Source organism: Bombus terrestris, chromosome 10, assembly GCF_910591885.1.
Source record: "Bombus terrestris chromosome 10, iyBomTerr1.2, whole genome shotgun sequence".
NCBI lineage: Eukaryota > Metazoa > Arthropoda > Insecta > Hymenoptera > Apidae > Bombus > Bombus terrestris.
Window position 1 is genome coordinate 2,744,065 of NC_063278.1, and position 19,962 is coordinate 2,764,026.

Consider the following 19,962-nt stretch of genomic DNA (forward strand, 5'->3'; position numbering starts at 1 on the left):
GTAGGTAAACGTCGAGGGGACTCGTTTTATCCCCGGCGACCTTATCGAAGTCTCTTCTCTTTCGGCGTAGAGAGGACTCCTCTTCTCTTGTCGGTGTTCGTGGACTCGTGCAAGAGGGCGAAGATTCGAGACGAGAGCGAAACGACTTTGGTCTTTCGTGGATGCTTTTAGTCGATGAGTTTCGCTTCCCTACATCCCGTTTCGCTTTCGTCTCGTTCTGTAGCATCGCTGTCCTGGCCTAACCCAGCTTTCTCATCCATATGTAACAGTCGCCTGGTATTAATGACAGGGGGAAAGAGACGGAGCACGACATGTTACCTTCTTTATCCTAGAAACTCTCTCTCTCTCTCTCTTTTCCTCCGTTTCATTCGCCAGTTACACGCTATTGCGGTTTTATCGTTGCCTTTTCATTATCTGATAAATATAATGGAATTATTTGTTTGCCGTTTGAACGCGGCCATTGCGTCACGGGGTTCCGCGATTGCCAATAAGTTATTTAGAACGACCGCGCCTTTCGACGACACGAAATTCTTCGGCACATTGTCATCGCGATCGAGAACGACAACTTCTCGTTTAATAAATGGAACGCGGACAATCTAGGCCAGAGTTTACCGTCCACGGTCTACCGACGTCTACCGTACGTTTCATTCGCTGTTTAAACGCCCTGTCTTTTTCCTTCCTTCCTTTTAAAAAATTCCTTTTAAAAAATTTTACGCGAAACCGTTTCTTTCTTGTTTGTTACAGAGGACGGACGAGGAGAGGCAGCAACTCGCGAGTCGCGAAGGACAAGGATCGTTGACGGTGATCGTAAAGGTAAGAAAAAAATATTCGAAAGGTGGTTTTGCCAGTAACAAAGTTACGTTCCAAGAGACGCCGAGTCTGATTGATTCTTGTACGCATCCGATTACGTTCGGTCTGCCTGGCTTGCAAAAAAAATTATCGACATCCGTTTATCGATCGATTTTCGTGGAAGGGCCACTCGTTGCCCCTTTCGTTCGAATAATAACAACGTAACGGATGAATAAGTAAAAACCTAGGTTCGTGACGTGGTATCCGCCGGTGAGCGAACGAACGTATAAACCAAGAACCGTGTTAAATAGAGACGAATGTCGAACGTAAAAGGGTACGATACGCGTGTCGATCGAACAACAATCTCGAAGAAACGACGAACCTCGACGAAAAGCATATCCGGCGTTCCTCTGTCGCTCTCCTAAGTGGCGTGCAAGTCTCGAATTCTCTGCGGGCTACGCCCGACGAACATCTGAATAGGATCGTCGGTCTCTACAAGCGACGCGAACATATGTCAGAATTAATCACAATGAGCGGCACAGGTTGAAGGTTGCGGAGAACGAGACCTCACCGACACCCAGGCAGTTTTTCAAACGTTCGTAAAGTGGTTGATAAAGAGACGGCAATCGGTTAGCCTTTTTAACCGAGGCGCGATGACGGCCACTTACCTGCAGCTCGGTGGCACTCGGACGACCGTCGACAATCACGTGAAAAGACCAGGAAGAGGATTCGGGAGGGGAATACTAGCGAGAACATACGCGCGTTTGTCCTCCTCAATGCTGCTCATCCGTCGACATCAGTTACGGTCTCTTTTTCGAAGGAATTTTCTTTCTCGTGCGCGCTCCACCATCTTTTTCTCTCTCTTTTTTTTCCTTTCCTTTCTTTCTCTTTTTCTTTTTTATTTTTTGTTGTCCTCTTTGGTCGACTCGCTATACACGAGACGATCGCTCGGCGTACGATACTTTTGCGCGATTCACTCGCAATACACTTGCCGCTAGACGCCATTTGCCTGCAACTTTTCACTGGCAACTGGCATAAGGTTCCATTAACAGCTAAGTAGGATCGATTCGATTCGTGCCTCTGGTAAATGCTCCCAGTGCGGCAGTTAGCCCCCGTGTAAATTGTCTTCGTCCTCGCCCTCGCTCCGTCTATCTCTCGTCCGCTTTTTGCACGTGCGTTTAACCGTACAAATTACACGAACGTAGGACCCCATATCCCTGGATACCAGGCCGAATGTTGCATGCCCCGCGGGTTGCCCGTCGACCAAGAGGAAAGGTGACGTGAACAGAGAAGCCACGGGAGAGACGAAGATCGAGTCAAGATTCGAACATGTGGCATCATTTGTTACGTGCAAAGTGGGGATCCGCCTGTTGGTCCACGGGTTATCTAAGCTCGCTTAACACGTTCCGTACAGCGTGTGTTTTCGCCTGACTTTCGATCGAAGCTGCATATATAATACGACGGATTCGTCACGCGTATTCCCTAGGAAAGAAGTCTAGCGGCAACTCTCGATAAAAGAATCGTCCGCGATACGTCAATTTCTCTCCGAACGTTTGGCATTTAAAAACTCGTGACCTCGAAGCACCGATCGATCGATCGAAATGTATCCCGATCGACAAACTCGCATGGTGCGACGATCAAATTTTAGGGGACGGAAAGGTGGAAGAGACGAAAGATCGGCGGGGAGCGCGTGGCACAGACGCAGATACTCGATGGGGATCTCGGTTTCCGTGGACATATGGTCAGCCGTGGCTTGCCGTGACAAAAAAGCGCTACAGAAACGGCGACAGAAGTTGGGAGTGTCGGCGAGCGATATATCAGGGCTTAAACTGTCCCGTCGTAGCAGGCATGTCCTACCAGCGTGGTCCTCCGCACCCTGCCTGACTGACTGGATGGTCGACTGGTTAGCTGGTTCGCTGGTTCGCCGGTGCACGTATGGCATTGCGTTCAACAGGGGTGCTGGCATTAGTTAATAGGGCCGCGCCGCTGCTTCAGAGAACGCGTTAATGCAAAAAGGAAAGAGAGGATTCTCTGTCCGCCGGATAAAAGGTTGCCGTCTAACCGAATGCGGTTTCCAATCTGTTGGGTTTTTACGCCTCGAGTCTAATGGGGAAGATTATCGGCCCGATTTCACCGATTCCAGGGGATATTTTTTCGTGCCACCTGATTCGCTTACACACGAGGTTGCGGCTCTTTTCCGGCGCTACGAACCGATCACGCTAGATTCAATTACGTTATCGTTAGAAAGGGAAGAATCACGATCCCAATAGTTTAGAAAGTTCCTTTTCCGGTGTCGTTGACGGAAGGCTATCCGCGAAATTTACTGAAAAATTTCCAGCGAAGCGAGCGACCTTTAGGCCGAGGGACGCGTAAAGGCAAAGCTAATCAGAAGCCGAGTCCACTTCTTGTCGCCGGAGAAACTTCATTACGCATTCAGCTTGGCGCCGGGATTATCATATCCAGAGTCCTTTGACAAGGATCCCTCGATTCCCGGCTGGAAGGACTTGAAAAATATAAAACTCCAAGAATCTCGCCGCCTACGTCTACGGACCAGCTACCAGAAACGACAGACGACTTCCAGTTAGAAGAGCGAAACTCATCCTGGACGCGCAATGAATAAAAATCGTTTGAAGTATCGCTAGGTGCAAATTAACGCATAATCGTCAAACGTAATGAGAGACACCGTCGCCCTGACGTAAACGAGCCTGGTCCGTGAAATGTTTCTCTGCGACCCACTCAACGTCCTGCTTCGGGAAACTTTGATTATTTTTCTAATAACTTGGGTCTGCGAGTTGGCAACGTTCTGCCTCGGCGTCGCAGCCGCTTCAAAAGTCTCCGCTTCTTTCGATCGTATTTTACTTCTCAACGATGCCGACCAAAACCGATTCTCCATTGTCGCGCGTCCTAATTATTCGTGAAAATACGCGCAGGTGCGTCTTCAAGATAACGAGGACACGAGGCCCGTTTAGACGATCGGAACGTGTTGATCCGACGCGATCGTCGACCAGTGTTCACCGAAGCGTAAAGAACGAGCGAAGCGTTTGAAAACTTTTCGTAGCCGACGGTTTTGACAACCAGCGAAAAAAGCGGAGAAAGAGAAGTTGTTTTTTTCCACGGTGCTTACGCAACCCTTGCTCGATGCCGGAGCACGCGATATCAATTAATTCCTTCCATATATATATATATATATCTCTATATATATATCCGACGCGGAGAGGAATCGAGCATTGTGACCGAACCGAGGACCGCTTTCTCGGTGACTAGGCTCGGCTACGCCTCGACCGACGGCCAGGCTCGTTTTCTCTCCTGACGGCACGTGCCGAACACAATGCCACCGAGTGACTGCCGTGCACGACTTGCAGCCATCGACGATCGACATGCTCTCGCGCCCTTTTCGCCTGCACGCCCCCCTCCAACAGAAATACCAAAGACAAACAACGCCACCGATACCAAAAAGCATTTATTCCCGATTCCTTCCCTCTTCTTTCTCCTTCCCATTCTCTTTATCGGCCGTTTAACCGAATATCTCTTTTTGTCCCTTCGCCCGTTGACGAGGGATGGACCGTGGGCGGGTTTGTCCCACACGCTTCTCATCCATGTACCGTTGCCCGTTTTTATTGCCCCTGGAAATTAACGAGACGGCGAGTATACCTAGGGATACGCGCAAACGTTGTCTTTTAAATCGATCTCGGAGAACGCGAGGGATGTTTTTGATGCGGTGGCTCGCACGAACCTTCGGCTCCAGTTTTCCTGCGGTTCTTGCGGAATTCCAGGATCCGCGGATTTTTAATGTGTCGAATACTCATCAATTTCTTCTCCCGGCAAAAGACGGCCACCGTCTAACGAACGATCGCCTTGTTTGGTCGTCGTCGAAAGAAAGGAGGGAGAGTTCCATCTGCATTCTACTCGCCGAGAAGGCTTTCCTCTATGCCGAACCACCGACAAAACGACTCGGCGCGTATGTATTTGGAGAAACAAACTCTGTATCGTATTTGGGAACAAGGGGGGATCCATTAGCGATTTACATCGGTCGTCCATTCGATTCCGAGCAAAATCATCGTCGCTCGTTCGTCACGTTTGGTCAAGCCGTCGGGGCAGTGATTTGCGGTTCCTATGATCGAGAACGAAGTCTCTCGTTCCTTCTCCCTCCGAAACGGAAACAGAAGGGGACTGAAGTGATTCGGAGACGAATCGACGAGTCGATCACGCGTGAACTCATGTTCATCGCGAGCAAGTATCGCGATGATGAATCGGCCAGTCCAAGTTTACACGAAGCGGAGCCGAATAGCTCGTGCGTCGTTCGCGATACATCTGCCGCTGGACTGGAAAAACCGCAAAGGAATCTTCCGTTGGGAAAAACCAAAGGCGTGGCTGATGGATGAAGATCGATGACGTGTACGTGGCGCATCGTGCACCACATCGCGCGTCCTTGCCTCCGACCTTTTCCTTCGGCTCCTCGCAATGTCATCACGCCTCATATCCTCCCCCGTCGACTTAATATCTTTCGACACGTGCAAGGGTCCCGCATGCAGCACGCGCCAGGTGCTTTTCTTACAATTTTCAGTGGCTGCGCGCTCGTTTAAATGTTCGTTCCAACTTATTTTTACGACGGCGCACGGAACGAAGAAAGCTAGAGGAGCTACGAGTTGGATTCTTCCAACAGCCGGCCTATCGATAGAAGACACGCGAGTTCGTGTGAAAAAGACGCATAAATTGTCAAAGTTTCCGGTGAAACGGAAGAAACTACCCGGGGGAATGCCGGCCTCGAAGCGGCGAAAACAAGCGAGTTGGCCGGGAGAATCAAGTTGTCTTTCCTTTCTTCCGTATGCTTTCGTTCGAGTTCTTCGATGAACTACGGTTTTACCGACTTTGAATCCATTCGCCCAACTGCGATCATCAAGCTGTTTCTGCCAAACTTTCCGCCCCGTATTTCATTGTTTTTACCTTCGATCGACGGGTTATCGTAGAAAGAAGGACACGGAGAATTTCGCGCATCATCCTTCGATATTGTTTGACCCTTGCTTCTTCCCTTGTTCCCTTCCTTCCTCCCCTCCCCCTCCCCTAAATAATCGGTCTTTTGTGCCCAATTCTCCAGCGACTACGGCATAGCCGAACGTTCCCGGGAATCGACGATCGAAAGCATCTAAATCCACGATGAGATCCCAACGTTTAGGTGGAGAAACCTGTCAAGGCACGATTATTGATGACGCGCATTGATGACCGTCGTGAAAGAGCGCTGACCGCTGTCTTTAGCGCTGGCAGCGCTCGCTAACGCGAACATAATGCCGGGTTTTTCCCTCATAAGGGAGTTCAACAATACGATTTTCATTTTCGACCGAAGGGTAGACCTCCATCCCTCGTTTCTTTCTCCTTTTCAATCCGCCTCTCTTTATCTTCCACCCTTCTCTTCGCCTCCCTCGGATGCCACGGTTCACCGTATCATCGAAACACGTTCGTCGATGAAGCGTCGTCGTCGTCGTCGCCGTCGTCGTCGTCGTCATCGTCGTCGTCGTCCTCGGTCTTCTCGATGTAGTCGTCGCGGTTGTCGTCCTGCGAACACATCGGAGGTAATGGCGTGTGCCCTTTCGAAAGCCCTCCGTTCCAGACGATTTTACCCCGCATCCACGTTATTTATCACTTTCCAGTGAAGTTTCGAGACTTTTCTCGACACCCTTCTCCAAGATTCGCCGCTAGAACACTGGGGAGGAAACGAGCTGTGCACGTTTATCTATCATAAAGCTGATCCCGCGTTAAGAACAGTCTTCCGGTCAATTGTGTTCGACATCTCCGTAATTAAGCTTGACACGAATTACATCGACACCCGAGAAAACGTTACACAAGGATGAATCTCGTGATTGATGTTCGTTGACATTCCGAAGGCTAAGCTAGAACCTGGCGCCAACTCTTTACCATTTCTTCGCTAACAACCAAAGTACGTAATACGTAACTGTGAAACGAACGGTCCTTTCAAGTTAATCGTGCCTCCTTGCGTTCTACGGACGTAGCGTTCTTGACATTCGAAAGAAACGAGGGAAAGGGAGTGGGTGGAAACGATACGCGCTACTTTCTGTTGGGCAATTGTTCTACTACGTCCAAGCTAGAAAGCGAATGAGACGGTTTACCGTGAAACGCCAACGGGGAGGACGAGCCGATATTCATGAGGCGCGAGGGTGAAGCATAAAAAAAAGGTTGATGCGGATCCCGTTAGCATGGAATCGGTTGGTCATTGAAACGGGTACGGGCAAACAAAGCTGACGCGAGGATCGCGCACGTGTGTTTGCCGGTACCCGCGGTGCCCTGCGAGAGGTCTACACAGAACGGAACGGAACGACAGGCAGAGTCTCGAGGAGGAGAAGGTTTCGGTATCAAACGTAATAGGAAGAGCTTCACCGGCTCGTGGTTCATAGGCAGTTCCGAAGGGAATAGGCTGACCCGTTGCGCAAATCCGTAAAGGGGAGTCCGCGACTACGGAAGGGATCAGGCTGCCACGTGACAAGCGTGTTTGCTGGGTACACATAGCTCGGTGTTTGGTACACACGGCCTTGGAAGGCACAATGCTCGATGGGCTTCACCAAAACAGCGACGCGACGCCGGCATAAGCGATATTTGTGTCAGCATAAAGGACCCCCTAAAGCCGTGTTAAAAGAACAACGATCCCCACCACTTTGCTCCTCTCTCGCTTCCTCTCGCTTCCTCTCGCTTCCTCTCGCTTCCTCTCGCTTCCTCTCGCTTTGCTTCTCCTTGTCCGTCAAGCGTGTCACCGTACTGGCAATAGTGAACCAGGAACAAAGCTGACGTTCCTTTTTGCACTTAATAGCGCATAGTAAAGTCTATGACACGGGTCAAACGCTCGTCGCCGCGAGACGTTTGAAAACGACTTTGCAGAGGCGAACGCTTCCTCGTCAAATCATCTTCTAGACTAACTCGCGGCTCGAGTCAACGCAATAGGAAAAGACGCGTTCCACTTTGCTTTGCTAGTAATCCGCGCGAACGTTTCTCGATCGATCGACTGTGATTTATCGGCTCTTTGATCCTATTCCCCTTATTTGTTTATATTCTGTACCGACGTACCTGGAGAATTCTACAACCTCTCAGCGTTTGCATATACAAGCTAATCGCTCTCTCGCAAACATTCCGTGTTCCCCTTCCACCAACCTTCGAGCTGTTCTATTCTCCTTTTCCTTCCTCCGCCCTCCCCTTCCCGCCCCCCACATCCTATTTACGCGTATCGCGGTGTTTCTCATCTCTGTCCCAAATTGTTGCATCCTCGATAACTACTATTATTCGGCGAAGAATATCTCCTGGCAGAATGCAGTCGGAAAATATTATTCGGCCGTCAAGAACGAGTATAAACGCAATCGGATTAACTGCCAAACGTAGAGAGATGTCGACGGTAGTGGCAGCGTAGGATTAATTGGTATAGATAGTCGGGCTAGCGGAAGACTATGACGGCTTAACTAGAGTGCGCCAGCTCCCACGGAGATCGGACACCAGACAATCCTTCCTGGCCGTGGTAGACTTATACACCGATGCAAAACCAGATAGTTTGGACTTACACAGTTGCTTGCATACCACCGATAAAAATAATAACGGCAGGTATGACATGTTTATTGCTGCTAATTTTAAAACTCGCAAGTTTCTTATCTCTGTCGTGTAAAGTTGCGCAAAGTTGGCAGGCATTTTATAGATGGTATCTCGCGCTTAACTCGTTAAGTCGTCTGATGGAAATTAACGGAGGTCGTATTACCGTATTAGTGAAAAAAAATAGAACAAAGCGGCTGTTTGTTTTCTTCGATTATCTAGAACGTTGTATTTCGTTGTCTTATCGCGAAACTCCCGTTGCGTGGGAATATCTTTAACGACGAATGGCAAGAGAAAAAAACGAAAGAAAAAAAAAAGGAAAATAGAAGGAACGAAGAATGCAGTTTTGACGATGAATCGAAAAGATGGACGACGCGTTTTTTGCAACGAAGAAAACAATTAAAAGCGTGTTTGGCGGAGTTCGACGCGGAGAGCGAAGAAGGATTCGGTGGTGCTCGACTTCCGTGCGAAAACGCAGCTGAAAAAAATCCGCTTTCAACGAGCCGGAACCCAAAGAGCGTGCCCCGCGAGGATTTTCAGCTAAACGACCGTTGGCTAATGTTCGCCGACGACGAAACCTCTTGCACCCGGTTTTCTACGCCGACGACAGTCGCATTAGCCACAGGACGAGGTTACAATGGACCCCTCTGTTTTTCACGCTCCATCAGGACGCCAGGGGGGAGGGTGGATGCGCGAGGGGGCCACCAACCCCCTCGTTCTCTCGGCCAAAACCCCCTACTTAGCGGAGAAGATTTGTGAATCAGACTGTCGCGTGCGAAACAAACAAAAAAGTTGACGAATCGCGAAATCCGATATAAATGTTCGCTCGCTGTCTCGGTCTTCTGGTCGAGAAACAGCAAGTTCCATTTAAAGGTAATCGCGTTTCTTCGCCAACGCGTTCCAAACAATTGCATACGATCCCACGCGAATAACCATCGCAAGTTACAAGATTCGCTACCAAGATATCCACGTATAGTTACAGTTTCGTGTCAAATATTTCGCGCTGTGTATCGAAAGAAAAATTCTTCTAAAGTCAAAGAAATATTCGTCGTACAGACTGGTTTTGCACCGTCGGTGTCACGCTAAATCTCCGGTGCATTGTTCGCGCCCCCTCTAACCGTCACGATTTTCCATTGGCACCCCTCGAAATCCAGGCGTACAGTCAACCTCCACCCCTTAGTTCTTACTAGCCCCGTCCCCGCGCGTTCGTCAACTTCACCCTCGGCTTTCGTGATCACCGCGCAACGAATATATCCGTCCAATCGAGTGGTACGACAGTTAGCATTCGACCGGCTACACACCCCACCAGAACACGTCGGTATCTCGCTCGTCATCCTCCTACGTGTTTCCTCCCCATCTTTTTCGCCTATCCTGCTGTCCAACGTCGTAATAGACGCTAGATGACTGGAAACGCTCGAGATTTCGGAAAGCGTGTAGAGCCTCGTGGTTAAAATCGTGCTCGATGTTACGAAAGATAAATTGGCGTTCGTTAAAGGCGGAGAAATCGCTTTCGCCAATGCGACTGGCTTCCACGTGATATTTTACGTGTCCGAGATATAATCGACGATCCCCGCCGATTGGCGTGATTAACGAGAACGATTAATAATTAAGATCCACGAAGCGGGCTCCCTAGAAAGCCGCGGGCTTCTCTCTCTCGCTTCGTACCGCCGGGAACACCGGGTAATGGCAATTTACGCGTCCCATGGGACCAGATAACTTCATATCTTCCCGGTAATCATTTATTCTCTCAATGGGCATGATATTACCAAATTGAATTAGATAAGCGGCCACATGTATCTTTCGCGTACGTGTTGCCGCCCGGAAGAACTCGTCGAGACACATGCGCGTTGCTATTTTGTTTATCTCTTAGGCGTTTAGATGGTGTCCTGGACATTTCCCGTTGAAATTCGCAGTAAATGAGGAGACCTATACACCTCCGAACCTCGGTACAGACGATCGACAACTCTGCGCCGAGTTCCCCGCCTAATTGATTCTTCGTCGCTGGATACACATCGGTTAACGTCGACGATCAGGACGCGAGAGGCACTCGGCAACGCGTGTGTAGAGATCGGCTACCTCGTAAAGAACACCGACACGTTGGAGAGAGAAAGAGAAGAGCCACGAAGGGATCGGAATTTTCGTTCGAAAGAAATCGCATCGGTTCTGCTCGTCGATGCAGCCAGCGTCGCTTCATCATCGTTGACAGATTACGCGTCGATTAGTCATCTAAAGAGAATCGGAAAACGCTCCAACGCCTGCGTTCGATAGATGCGCGTTTCGTTGTAACACGTCGAGAGGCAAACTGTCGCACAAGCGTTTGATTCGATTCGAATGGAACAATGGTCTACCTGTCCACCTAGTTCGTTGAATGGCCACTTTGCTGCGCAAATAAATTCGCAAAGAGAAACACGGTTACCGGACGGCTTATCCAAATAAATAAAGCGACGGGGATGGTTATAGAAAGGAGGGCGAATAAATAGCGAACGTATCTGAACGTAAACGGTACCGCAAGTGTCGCCGAAAGTAGACGTCTCTCGATATCGGGCACGTGGGGCGGACGCAGAAAATGTTTTGTTACCAGCGTGCGATCCAAGCCACGTGGCGGAGATTAATGTGTTTTGATTTTTAGACTCGGCATTATAGTCGGTCGTAAGCCTTCGCCGCATTGTACGGATCGTGTGCACGCGCGCCACACCACCGGAGCCATTCTCCATAACGGACGAGCACACAGGAAGCACGCGAATTCTGCAGGATGCCCCAGGAAAGGCAATCGAATCGATCTTTCTGACGTTTCACCCCCCGCCGTTTCAGTTCCAACGGAGCTATTTATCGCGGAAAAATAAGGAAAGAAGGATATACGCGTTTTCGATCGATGCTCGCCACTGCTACCGCCGTCGCAGCAACAGCAGCAGCAGCAGCAGCCGCCGCCGCCGCCGCCATGTACTTGATAAAATAAAAAGGAACGTCGATCGCGATTTCACGCAACAAAAGCAACGGATATTTTCCCGGGAAGAGAACGTTCTCGAGCCGAGGTTGGCTCGTAATTTTGTCGGAATGCGTGTCGCGTATAACGCGGCAGCTACAAATCGCGGCGGCGCAACGCCGGCCAAGCGAATCACGGAAAATCGCAAGCGAAAGGAAAGCTGACATTCGCACCGTTTCAATTTATCTCTGGTTTTTAACGTTTCAATTTAATTGACGGCACTCGAACGACAAAGAGAGGCTCGAGAGAGGCAGAGTAGGAAGAGACGACCCGATTAATTCCTTTGTCGCCTATCTGCCGGTGGAATAACAAACCTCTTCGGCGGACGGGAGTCGAGAGGATACAAGTACGATAAAATCACGAGGGTCCACGGGACGGTGGATAAAAAGACTGTAAAGTGAGAGGGGGTTCGGGGGACGAGAGAGAATAGGGGGTTTTTCTGAGGGTAGGAGAGGTCTGGAAAGGGTGGAGAGGAGACTCTGTGGACCTCCAAGTCCTCCCTTCATTTTCCAGGATCGGCCGCGCTCGTGAGCAGAGGGAGGAATAGCAATTAAAAGTATCTGGCACAATCTTCGTTAAACTTCTTCCTCGTTCTTCGTCGTCGGAGGGAAGGCATTATTAAAACGTGCCGTCGGCTGCAACCACCGTACCCCCTGCTCTCTCCCAGATTTTCCCCCCATCCCTCGGTATCTACCCGGCTCTTCAGCCTCCCGCCGCGCTGTCGCGAGGACCATTCTACGTTTTCAACTCTTTTGCATAGAAAATACCGCCACTCCGCCGAATCCGCAGTTGTAAGTATCGCTGTTCAAAGATTCTGACATCTTCTTCGGCAGCATGGAATTTCGTCCCTTTTCCGTTTTTCCCTCCTTCCTCCTTCCACCTTTTCCGTTTCGTTCGTTTCCTCTTGCATCGATGTTCTCCTCTTTACATATAAATTTTTCATAGATTCTCGCCGACCAACTCGAAGATCATATCGCGACCATTGCCGAGTAATTTAAGCCGCCGTAACGTGCCGCATTCTTTTGAAACGTGGTTGGCGCTTTGCTAGGGCGATCGCACGAGAGACACGTTGCTTCGAGAGAAATTTAAATCGTCCTAGTAATTATCGCATCAACCGTATCAAATTAACGATCGAAGGAACAAAAGTGCCTAATAGCGTTGTTGAGACAGAGATCTCGATTATACCGTTGGCTTTCGTGGAAAATGGAAGGTGCGAGAGCGTACGATTCCTCGAGGGCGAAACGTCACGACGGAAGCCTCGGTTTATCGAGAATTTTGAGAATGGTAATGCGGAAGCCCGGGAAGAGACAGAGGGAGAAAAGGAAGACGTCGAGCGGGATGCGGCGAAGCCGAGAGGTCCCTGCAAGGTAAGAAAGGGAGAATAAGTTCTCAGGGTCTCTCCGAGTAATCCTGCTGCCGGCACGGAGGTCGAGGAATATAGGATGAAAATACCTGGAGTTAGAGAGGTCTTACTTGTCTCACACCCTCTTTCCACCTCTTCTCCGTGGTCTGGCTTCTCGCATCGCTAGACCGTCGCCCCAAATAAGACACAAGTCGTCATATAATTCCACGACTAATGCTCGTCCCTATTAAACCCTAACGACGTTAACGTCCCGATTATTATTCCTTTGTACGAGAAGTCGACGAGAAATCGATGATACAAGATCGTTTATCGAGTGTTTCTACTTGTCGTTACAACCGTAACGCCGTGGCGTCGAGGATTAAATTCTTAAGTTTGGTCGGCCACCAGATGACGATCGTGTGCCGTGTTTCCTGTTTAAATAGTCTGCGGGACGAACGCTCCAGTGTCGATTGCCGCCGAGTTGATCGACGATTTTGCAAGAGTGTCTGTTCGAAATTACCGGATCCCGTGGGGACGATCGTGCGAAACTTTCATACCAACGACATCACGAGCGACAACGTTGCTCGAACATCACCGGAGAGGACATTATGTCACAGTTGCTGAGAACGGCTCTCACGTTTACGATTGGCAATAGTGAGAAAGCTACCCACAATATCGCTCGATTATTCCGTTAGACTGTTGGAAACTTACCTTGAAACGTGAGAACTTTTCTACGGTAAAGATTTTTAATGCTTCGTCGGCCGTTACGAAGATACCTCCGCGTACCGCGAAATAATGCGATGAAAAATCAATTTTACGCCGCTCAAGTTACCACGCACGGAAGTGTTATTAAAAAAACTATATTAGATCGTTCGATTTCACTCCACTATTGTTTCCACAACGAAGGAAAAGATCGTTCCAGATTGTATTTCGTTCTACAACTACATTTTTCTTTTTTCTTTTTTTTTTCATGTTTCATCGATGATATTTGCCAAAACGAGGCTCGGAAACGTTCGTTGCGAGTATTCCCGGGTAAAAATAAATTAATTAACAACTAACGAGCATGCGATCGTATAGCTCGGTAACACCCACTTGGCTGAAACACATCGTTGGGAACTCGAGATGAAGAAAAGCAAATACCTTCGAGGGGGTGGCTGCTGCTAGCTCAGCCGAAGGGAATGGGTAGCGGAAGAACGAGAAAGAATTCCGTCACGATCTCGTCTGCGCTTGCTTTGTCCCCTGCTTTGATTTCTTCTCTTCGGTACTCGACGAGCGAGAGAGCGAAATGCCGAGGGAATGCGAGAGGGTAGGAGACACGAAACGGAGAGGCACAGACATCGAGAGAGAAAGAGGCTTTAGCTGGTTCGGTACCGGGAGAGTGAACGATATTTACATGCGATTTGCATACTAGTTGATCCCTATTGCTTCCATCTCCAACGAGCCAGCAGGGGCGGCGGACCTACACCCGAACCCTCCGTCATGCCGCGTTCTGCTTCTCTTCCTCTTCCTCTTCCACTTCCTCTTCCTCTTCCTCTCGTTTCACGATTCCACGAGTTTTCATCTCTATCTGTGCTCCTCTTGCCACGAGTATCTCCGTGGAGAACCGAGACTTCGCACGTTCTCGTCGAACCGCGTAAGCGAAACCCTTAACGCTAAAGCGAACCGGAGCGGGACGTACCACGTTCCTCGAATCCTTTCTGCCTCGTTATCATCCTACGCTTTAACGAACTGTCCTCCTTCTCTTTCAACATCCTTCTCCTTTTGTCCCCTTTCGCTTGGTTTTGTCGCTTCTCGCGCGGTTCGCTTGCTCGTAAACGGTTGTAAAAATTCACGCGTACGATTCGGCAATACGAGAACGAGATAAAGGAAGGCGATAGAAAGGGATCGATTCGGTGGCGAGAAGAGGACGAGCTAGCTGGATGTTTCCAGATTTTGCTTAGGGTTCGGCTGGATTAAAGGAAGTTGGCAGAGAGACGTAATCAGGTCATATAAATGTGGCTGGCTAATTGCAGATAGTCGGTTTCACGGGAATACGCGTTAAGAAACCCGCAGAAAGGTAAGACCACGACGGTGTTCTTACGTCTTCTGACGGACGAAGAAGAAAGGAAGGGACTCGGTGCTTTCCTATCTCGCTAGCAAATGGGGAAGCCAAATTAGCCGGGATAATCAAGTCGGTCGAGAAAGATGGAAGGAGGGTAAAGTTACCACGGCGACTAAAGGTTGTTTCTTCAACGACGTAAAATTGGCCAGGTTCTCGCGGAAATCACACGGAATACACGAGTTCCCGTGGTATTAGTTTCGTCGGTGATTTTCTCTGGAAGCAGGATTCCGTCTTGAAACGAAGCTGGACAATTTTTCGAGAAGCTTAATTAAACGGCGTGACGAAGAGAGCAAAGTTTCGCGTATCGAGGATCGTTCTAAACACGATTCTGTCCGTTCGGTATCCCATTTTTCGTCGAGGGGTTAAAAGGGAGAACAAGCATGGGATAGGGGGAGGGGCGGGTAGGGGAGCGAGGGGTAGCGGAGAAGGAACGAGGGATGAGAATTTTTTAAGAAAGCCGAGCACGGGTCCATCCAAGAACGGAGAAGCAACCGATTGATATCTGAGCATGTTGCCACGTGAGCTCCCGAAGCACGGCGTCTAATTAACTCCGTGACTGGCTGACCCTAGGTGACCCTGGACTCGTTGCATGCTTCGATGGCGCCTGTGTGCATGCACATACACGCGTCCATCTACGTGCACACGTGTTGCATCGGCTCGCACACCTAACGGACCGCTATTCCGTCGTAGATAGAGACATCATCGTGCCACCGACCAGCTCTACACCTTAACCTTATACGGTGCTGAGCCACGGAGGAAGAGAAGACCCTTTCCTCGATCGCGTCTCTGCACGAACAGGCCGATGCACGAACTCTTCGAAGCAGATGTTGCATCGGAAGGAGAAGAGGACCGCGCCAGATATCCGTGAAAACTTATTGTCTCGTTCGATTCTCGGACACGGCTCTCGGCCGGCCGCCGAACGATGAAACCGTTAATTCTTGGTCGTCGTTCGCCGATTTATCGCGGCGAACAAAGTCGAGCAATCGAGGCGAGATCGTGCAGACCCGGTTTTTCACACGGCCTCGTGTAAAACGTGCCACCATGCCACGTCGAAGAGATAGACGTACCGCTCGCGATGCCCCCGGTGTTTCGTTAATTAAAACGAACGAACGAACGAACTGGTTAATTTTATGCGAGTGGCGAATCGGGCCGGCGTGCATGGCTTTCCCATTACCGCGCCCACCTCCCTCCTGCGTCGATTGGTCATTGGTGTCACAAACGATCATGCTCTGCTCCTCTGCCACCGCCATCGCTGAATATTGACGTTGCTCCCTCCTCCCCTGTGTAAACCCCGATGCGTTATCGCTCGCTAAAATATATTTTAAACACGTAGCAGCATCGTTCGTAGCCGTCTTGCGGAATACTTTTTGCAAAATAAATATCTCACGAAAGCAAATACTTATATTCTGCAAGGCTTATCTACCGAGCGTAGCTTCTACCGCGATAGAAGCACAACGACCAGACACTGATTCATTTTACTTAAGCCGAGAAAACGCGGCCAAAGCGGCGTTTAATGTGCCCAGAAACAGTGATACAGTGTTTATTGCCGACAGACGCCTGGAATTTTGAACAGGCTCGACGACACTCGGAATACGCCGTTTTATTTCATAGCCACCCCCGCTGCGCGCGTAATGGCGAATAAATTTTAATGAACGTCAAAAAAATAAACAGCCGGTTTCACTTAAACGGAGGTAAATTTGACCAGTCGTTGTCGAGCCGGCGATTACTTCCCGCTACTCTTAAAACCACATCGATCGTCCAACTTGTAAAAATAAGTTGCTTCGGCGATATGGCGGGACGAAACGGCAAGGAAAAAAAGAGGAAAATGGGGGCTCTTCGCTTTGGCGTAAAATTTGAATCGAGCCAGGGAAATGTTTGCCGGTTCTCGGAATGGCGCGCAGCGTCACTCGTATTTTTCGGAGGAATAAAAATTTTGTTAGCCGCTAGACCGAGCGATTTCAAAATTCCGATCGGCCGCGATGAGGGATCGCGGTCCGGAGGGAGCAGGGAGGATCCACTGTGGAAAACAGGGTGTGGCGCGTGAGAGCTGGCTCACCTGAAACAACACAACGTTTTCAGATCGCTGATCCCATAAGCGTCCACGTTTGATCCCTCCGTTGTTTTGCGAACGCGTCCGCCTGTCTGCCGGGTTAATTCGCGAAAAACTAGAATCGCGTTCTTCGACTCAAGCAGAAACGCGTTACGGGTTTTATGCCGCGTTACGAATTCGACGGTTCTCCGCCTCTTTCGAAACAACGATACCGATTATCTCGCGGAGATCTCGATGACCCTTTTAAAAACTCTGTTTTCTCCAGTCAATCAGAGTGATTTCCTGTGAAAGGCGACGCAGTTATCTTTTTCAATTGCGCTTTCCAGCTGGTGGCCGAACAGAATTTTTTTATCGAGGGGTGAAAAGAAAGGCGACGGGGATGGGGTGAGACTCGTCAAGCGATGTAGAATAGTAGAGATATATCGTGGCGTAATATGCAAAGCGGATCGGATGTACCCGGCGGGGGGTGAAAGCGGTAGCCAAGGGGTGATTAGCGGGACAAAAGCTGGCGCCGCTACAAGTGGAACCAAATTGGTAGAAAATTGATAATCAACCGCCAATATCAACCTCCATTGGGAACCGCGTGGCTCGTTATGCTCGAGAAGAGGGCAAAGGATTACACAGAAACACGCGCGAAATATTTGTTTCTCGGATATAAAGGCTAGCCGCAAGACGATACGTGCTATAAAATCGTGCATCTCTTGGAAATTAACGCGTACTATGTAGGTGCATGTAATTTCTACGATATCATAAATTGTTCGCAATATGTTTCGAAACTAATTTTTCGGCAAAAATTTACGTTGTATTTTAGGTCGAACGCGCGTCGACGACGAGACGAGCCAAGATACAGGAACGGAGAGCGGCAGCGAAGGAAGAAACGAATGCCAAAGAAAAGGGATGAAACGCACGACGTACGAAGAGTATTCACTAAAGAGTCAAGATCAAGTTGGCTCCTGTGAATGGAACACGTGTACCGTGTCACATCTATCTGAAAAGTTCATCGTTTCGGAGATCTCGTAAAAAAGTTTCCTAGAATGCGAGCTATCTTCGAGGCCATGGTGGCGAGTGTGTAATCGAAGGAATTGTAGAACACTTTTCTCATGCAAATACACTCGATGCCGAGACCCGGAGAAGGGACAACGAACTTCTTTGGGCTGCTTAAAACTTCGAACTTAGGTCCTTTTAAATTTAAATGCTCTCCCCGGTCGAACAGCCGTCGTGCGTTCTTCTCTCGTACGGCTTCTCGCGCCGGTGTCGTATAGATGGTAATAAAAAAGAAAAGAAAAAAAGGAAAATACGCCAAAGCGTACGAACCGTGCGATGGATCGCGACGCCGGGATAAAAAAAAAAATGTCATCGATATCTCCTCTTTACGCATGGAATAGCATTCGCTGTACGTTCGCGAAATTGTATCGCGGCTACTTTAACGCATATTTCAATGCGAAAGCAAAAATAGTTTTCAGAGAGATGGCAAAAATTCGACCTGTCCCGGAACAACATTTTCGAGCAATTCTAGCGCGTTCGGTCATTGTTTACCTGGAAATTTTACAACCTTCATAAAAGATCGTACGCGTATTCGCGTTGCAGTAATTATCGAAACGAATAAAATTGTCGGCCTGTATGTAATAATAAGCAGACAGGCGAATATAAACGTAATAATCGCGAAAACGTGCGTTCGAATCGTAGTAACACGAACGTATCAAAAATTATTATTTGCCGCTCGACGTCCAATGACCAGAAAAATATTTGCCTAAAGCGCGCGCACGCCGTTGATGTGCCTCGATACGGATCGCATTTGAAATTCGAATTATTATAATTACGGTGTGCGATTAAAAATGAGAAGACAGGAGGGAGGGATAAAGGGATGCGTAACCTCCGCTGTTCAATGATATAATTACAAAGAGTTACATGGTAGAATGCGTCTACGAGCTGCGCTTATTAAACCGAAAATTTCATGCGCATTAAATTAAGAATAGATTGTATGCATTATCATCGTGTGTATCCCACAGATATTTTTCCCTGGTGAATAAAAAATAATAAAGAAACGAATGTAATGAATAAACGAACGAAAAGCTTGAATCACCCTTTACATGTACACGTTTAATTCGTAGCGTAAGACATTAATTTTTATTTTCCATTTTCATTAGCGAGCATTTCGTCTAAGCATTTCGATATCGATATCGAGCATCGGTTTTAAAGCGTGGAATTCTTTTTAATAGGTCGACAAGCGCGTTAATACGTATACGCGGAATTATAATTCAGCGGAAGAAAGAGGGGCTGAAATAGGAAGGAAAAGCTCGTGGCGTCCACGTGAATGTGCATCGTGGTTGCCGTGGCGCGAGAGTACGAGAGTGACAAGGTAGAAGAGAAGAGTTATTAAAATGTAAATATGAATCGACAATCTGTAACCCAACGCGTCGCGTTAAGCACGTGTGCGCTGCCGTGTAGATAAACGTGCCTCGAATATTCGCGAAAGCGCGATGACGTTCGTAAATGGGCTCGCCGGAAAACTTATTTCGACCAACTTTTTATCGCCAACAATTCTACCTAACCGCATGGAACGTCAACCCTTTACGCTCCATTTCACTTCTGACTAAAAGCTTTCTGCCCGTCGATCCAAGCGAATTGATAAATAACGCAACCAATTTCTACCTCGTTAACGCGTTATAAAGAGTAGCGATACACGTATCTGTTTTCCTTTTTTTTTCTTCTTTTTTATTTTTTCTTTTTGATTAGCCGGGCCTTTTCCGACGCATCGCGTCCATACTCGAAATAAATAATTTCGCTTACGGGCGATCACGATTTCGCACGTTGATCATTGACTAATTGCCTTTAGTTTTTACCGGACTGCAGGGGATCGCGAGGATCAGCAGATCCGGTGGCCGTTGCCAAACAGCAGGGAATATTATTCGAATCTGATGGAAATAAAAATTCTTCGGAGTTCTGCTTCTGTTTTTTACGGTGCCAGCCATAAATTTTTCTTCTCGCCCCTCGGCTTCTTTCTCCCGATCTCTCTTTTTCTCTCTGTCGACTGGCTTCACAGATTTATGGACTTATAGATTCTTTCTCCTGCTTCCTTTCCATCCCATGGATTTGGCGGAGGTAGAACGTTCTCC

The 19,962-nt window shown here is 48.7% G+C and overlaps 1 protein-coding gene across 10 annotated transcripts in view; it reads left to right on the forward strand.

Annotated features, from left to right (window-relative positions):
* Positions 1–18,908, forward strand: part of LOC105666158 — a 112,628-nt gene extending 93,720 nt beyond the window's left edge. For 8 of the 10 annotated variants that reach the window (XR_007225310.1, XR_007225308.1, XR_007225311.1 and 5 more), the window contains 2 exons: positions 745–813; positions 17,658–18,908. Coding sequence is in view for 2 of the 10 variants with exons in the window: in XM_048409107.1 (XP_048265064.1) it covers positions 745–813; positions 17,658–17,866 (278 nt within the window). In the remaining 8 variants the exon portion in view is untranslated. Of the gene's footprint in view, positions 1–7; positions 638–744; positions 814–10,999; positions 17,569–17,657 lie in introns of those variants that run through there. The other 2 variants (XR_007225309.1, XR_007225312.1) reach the window with 2 other exon arrangements.
* The last annotated feature ends 1,054 nt before the right edge of the window (positions 18,909–19,962 follow it).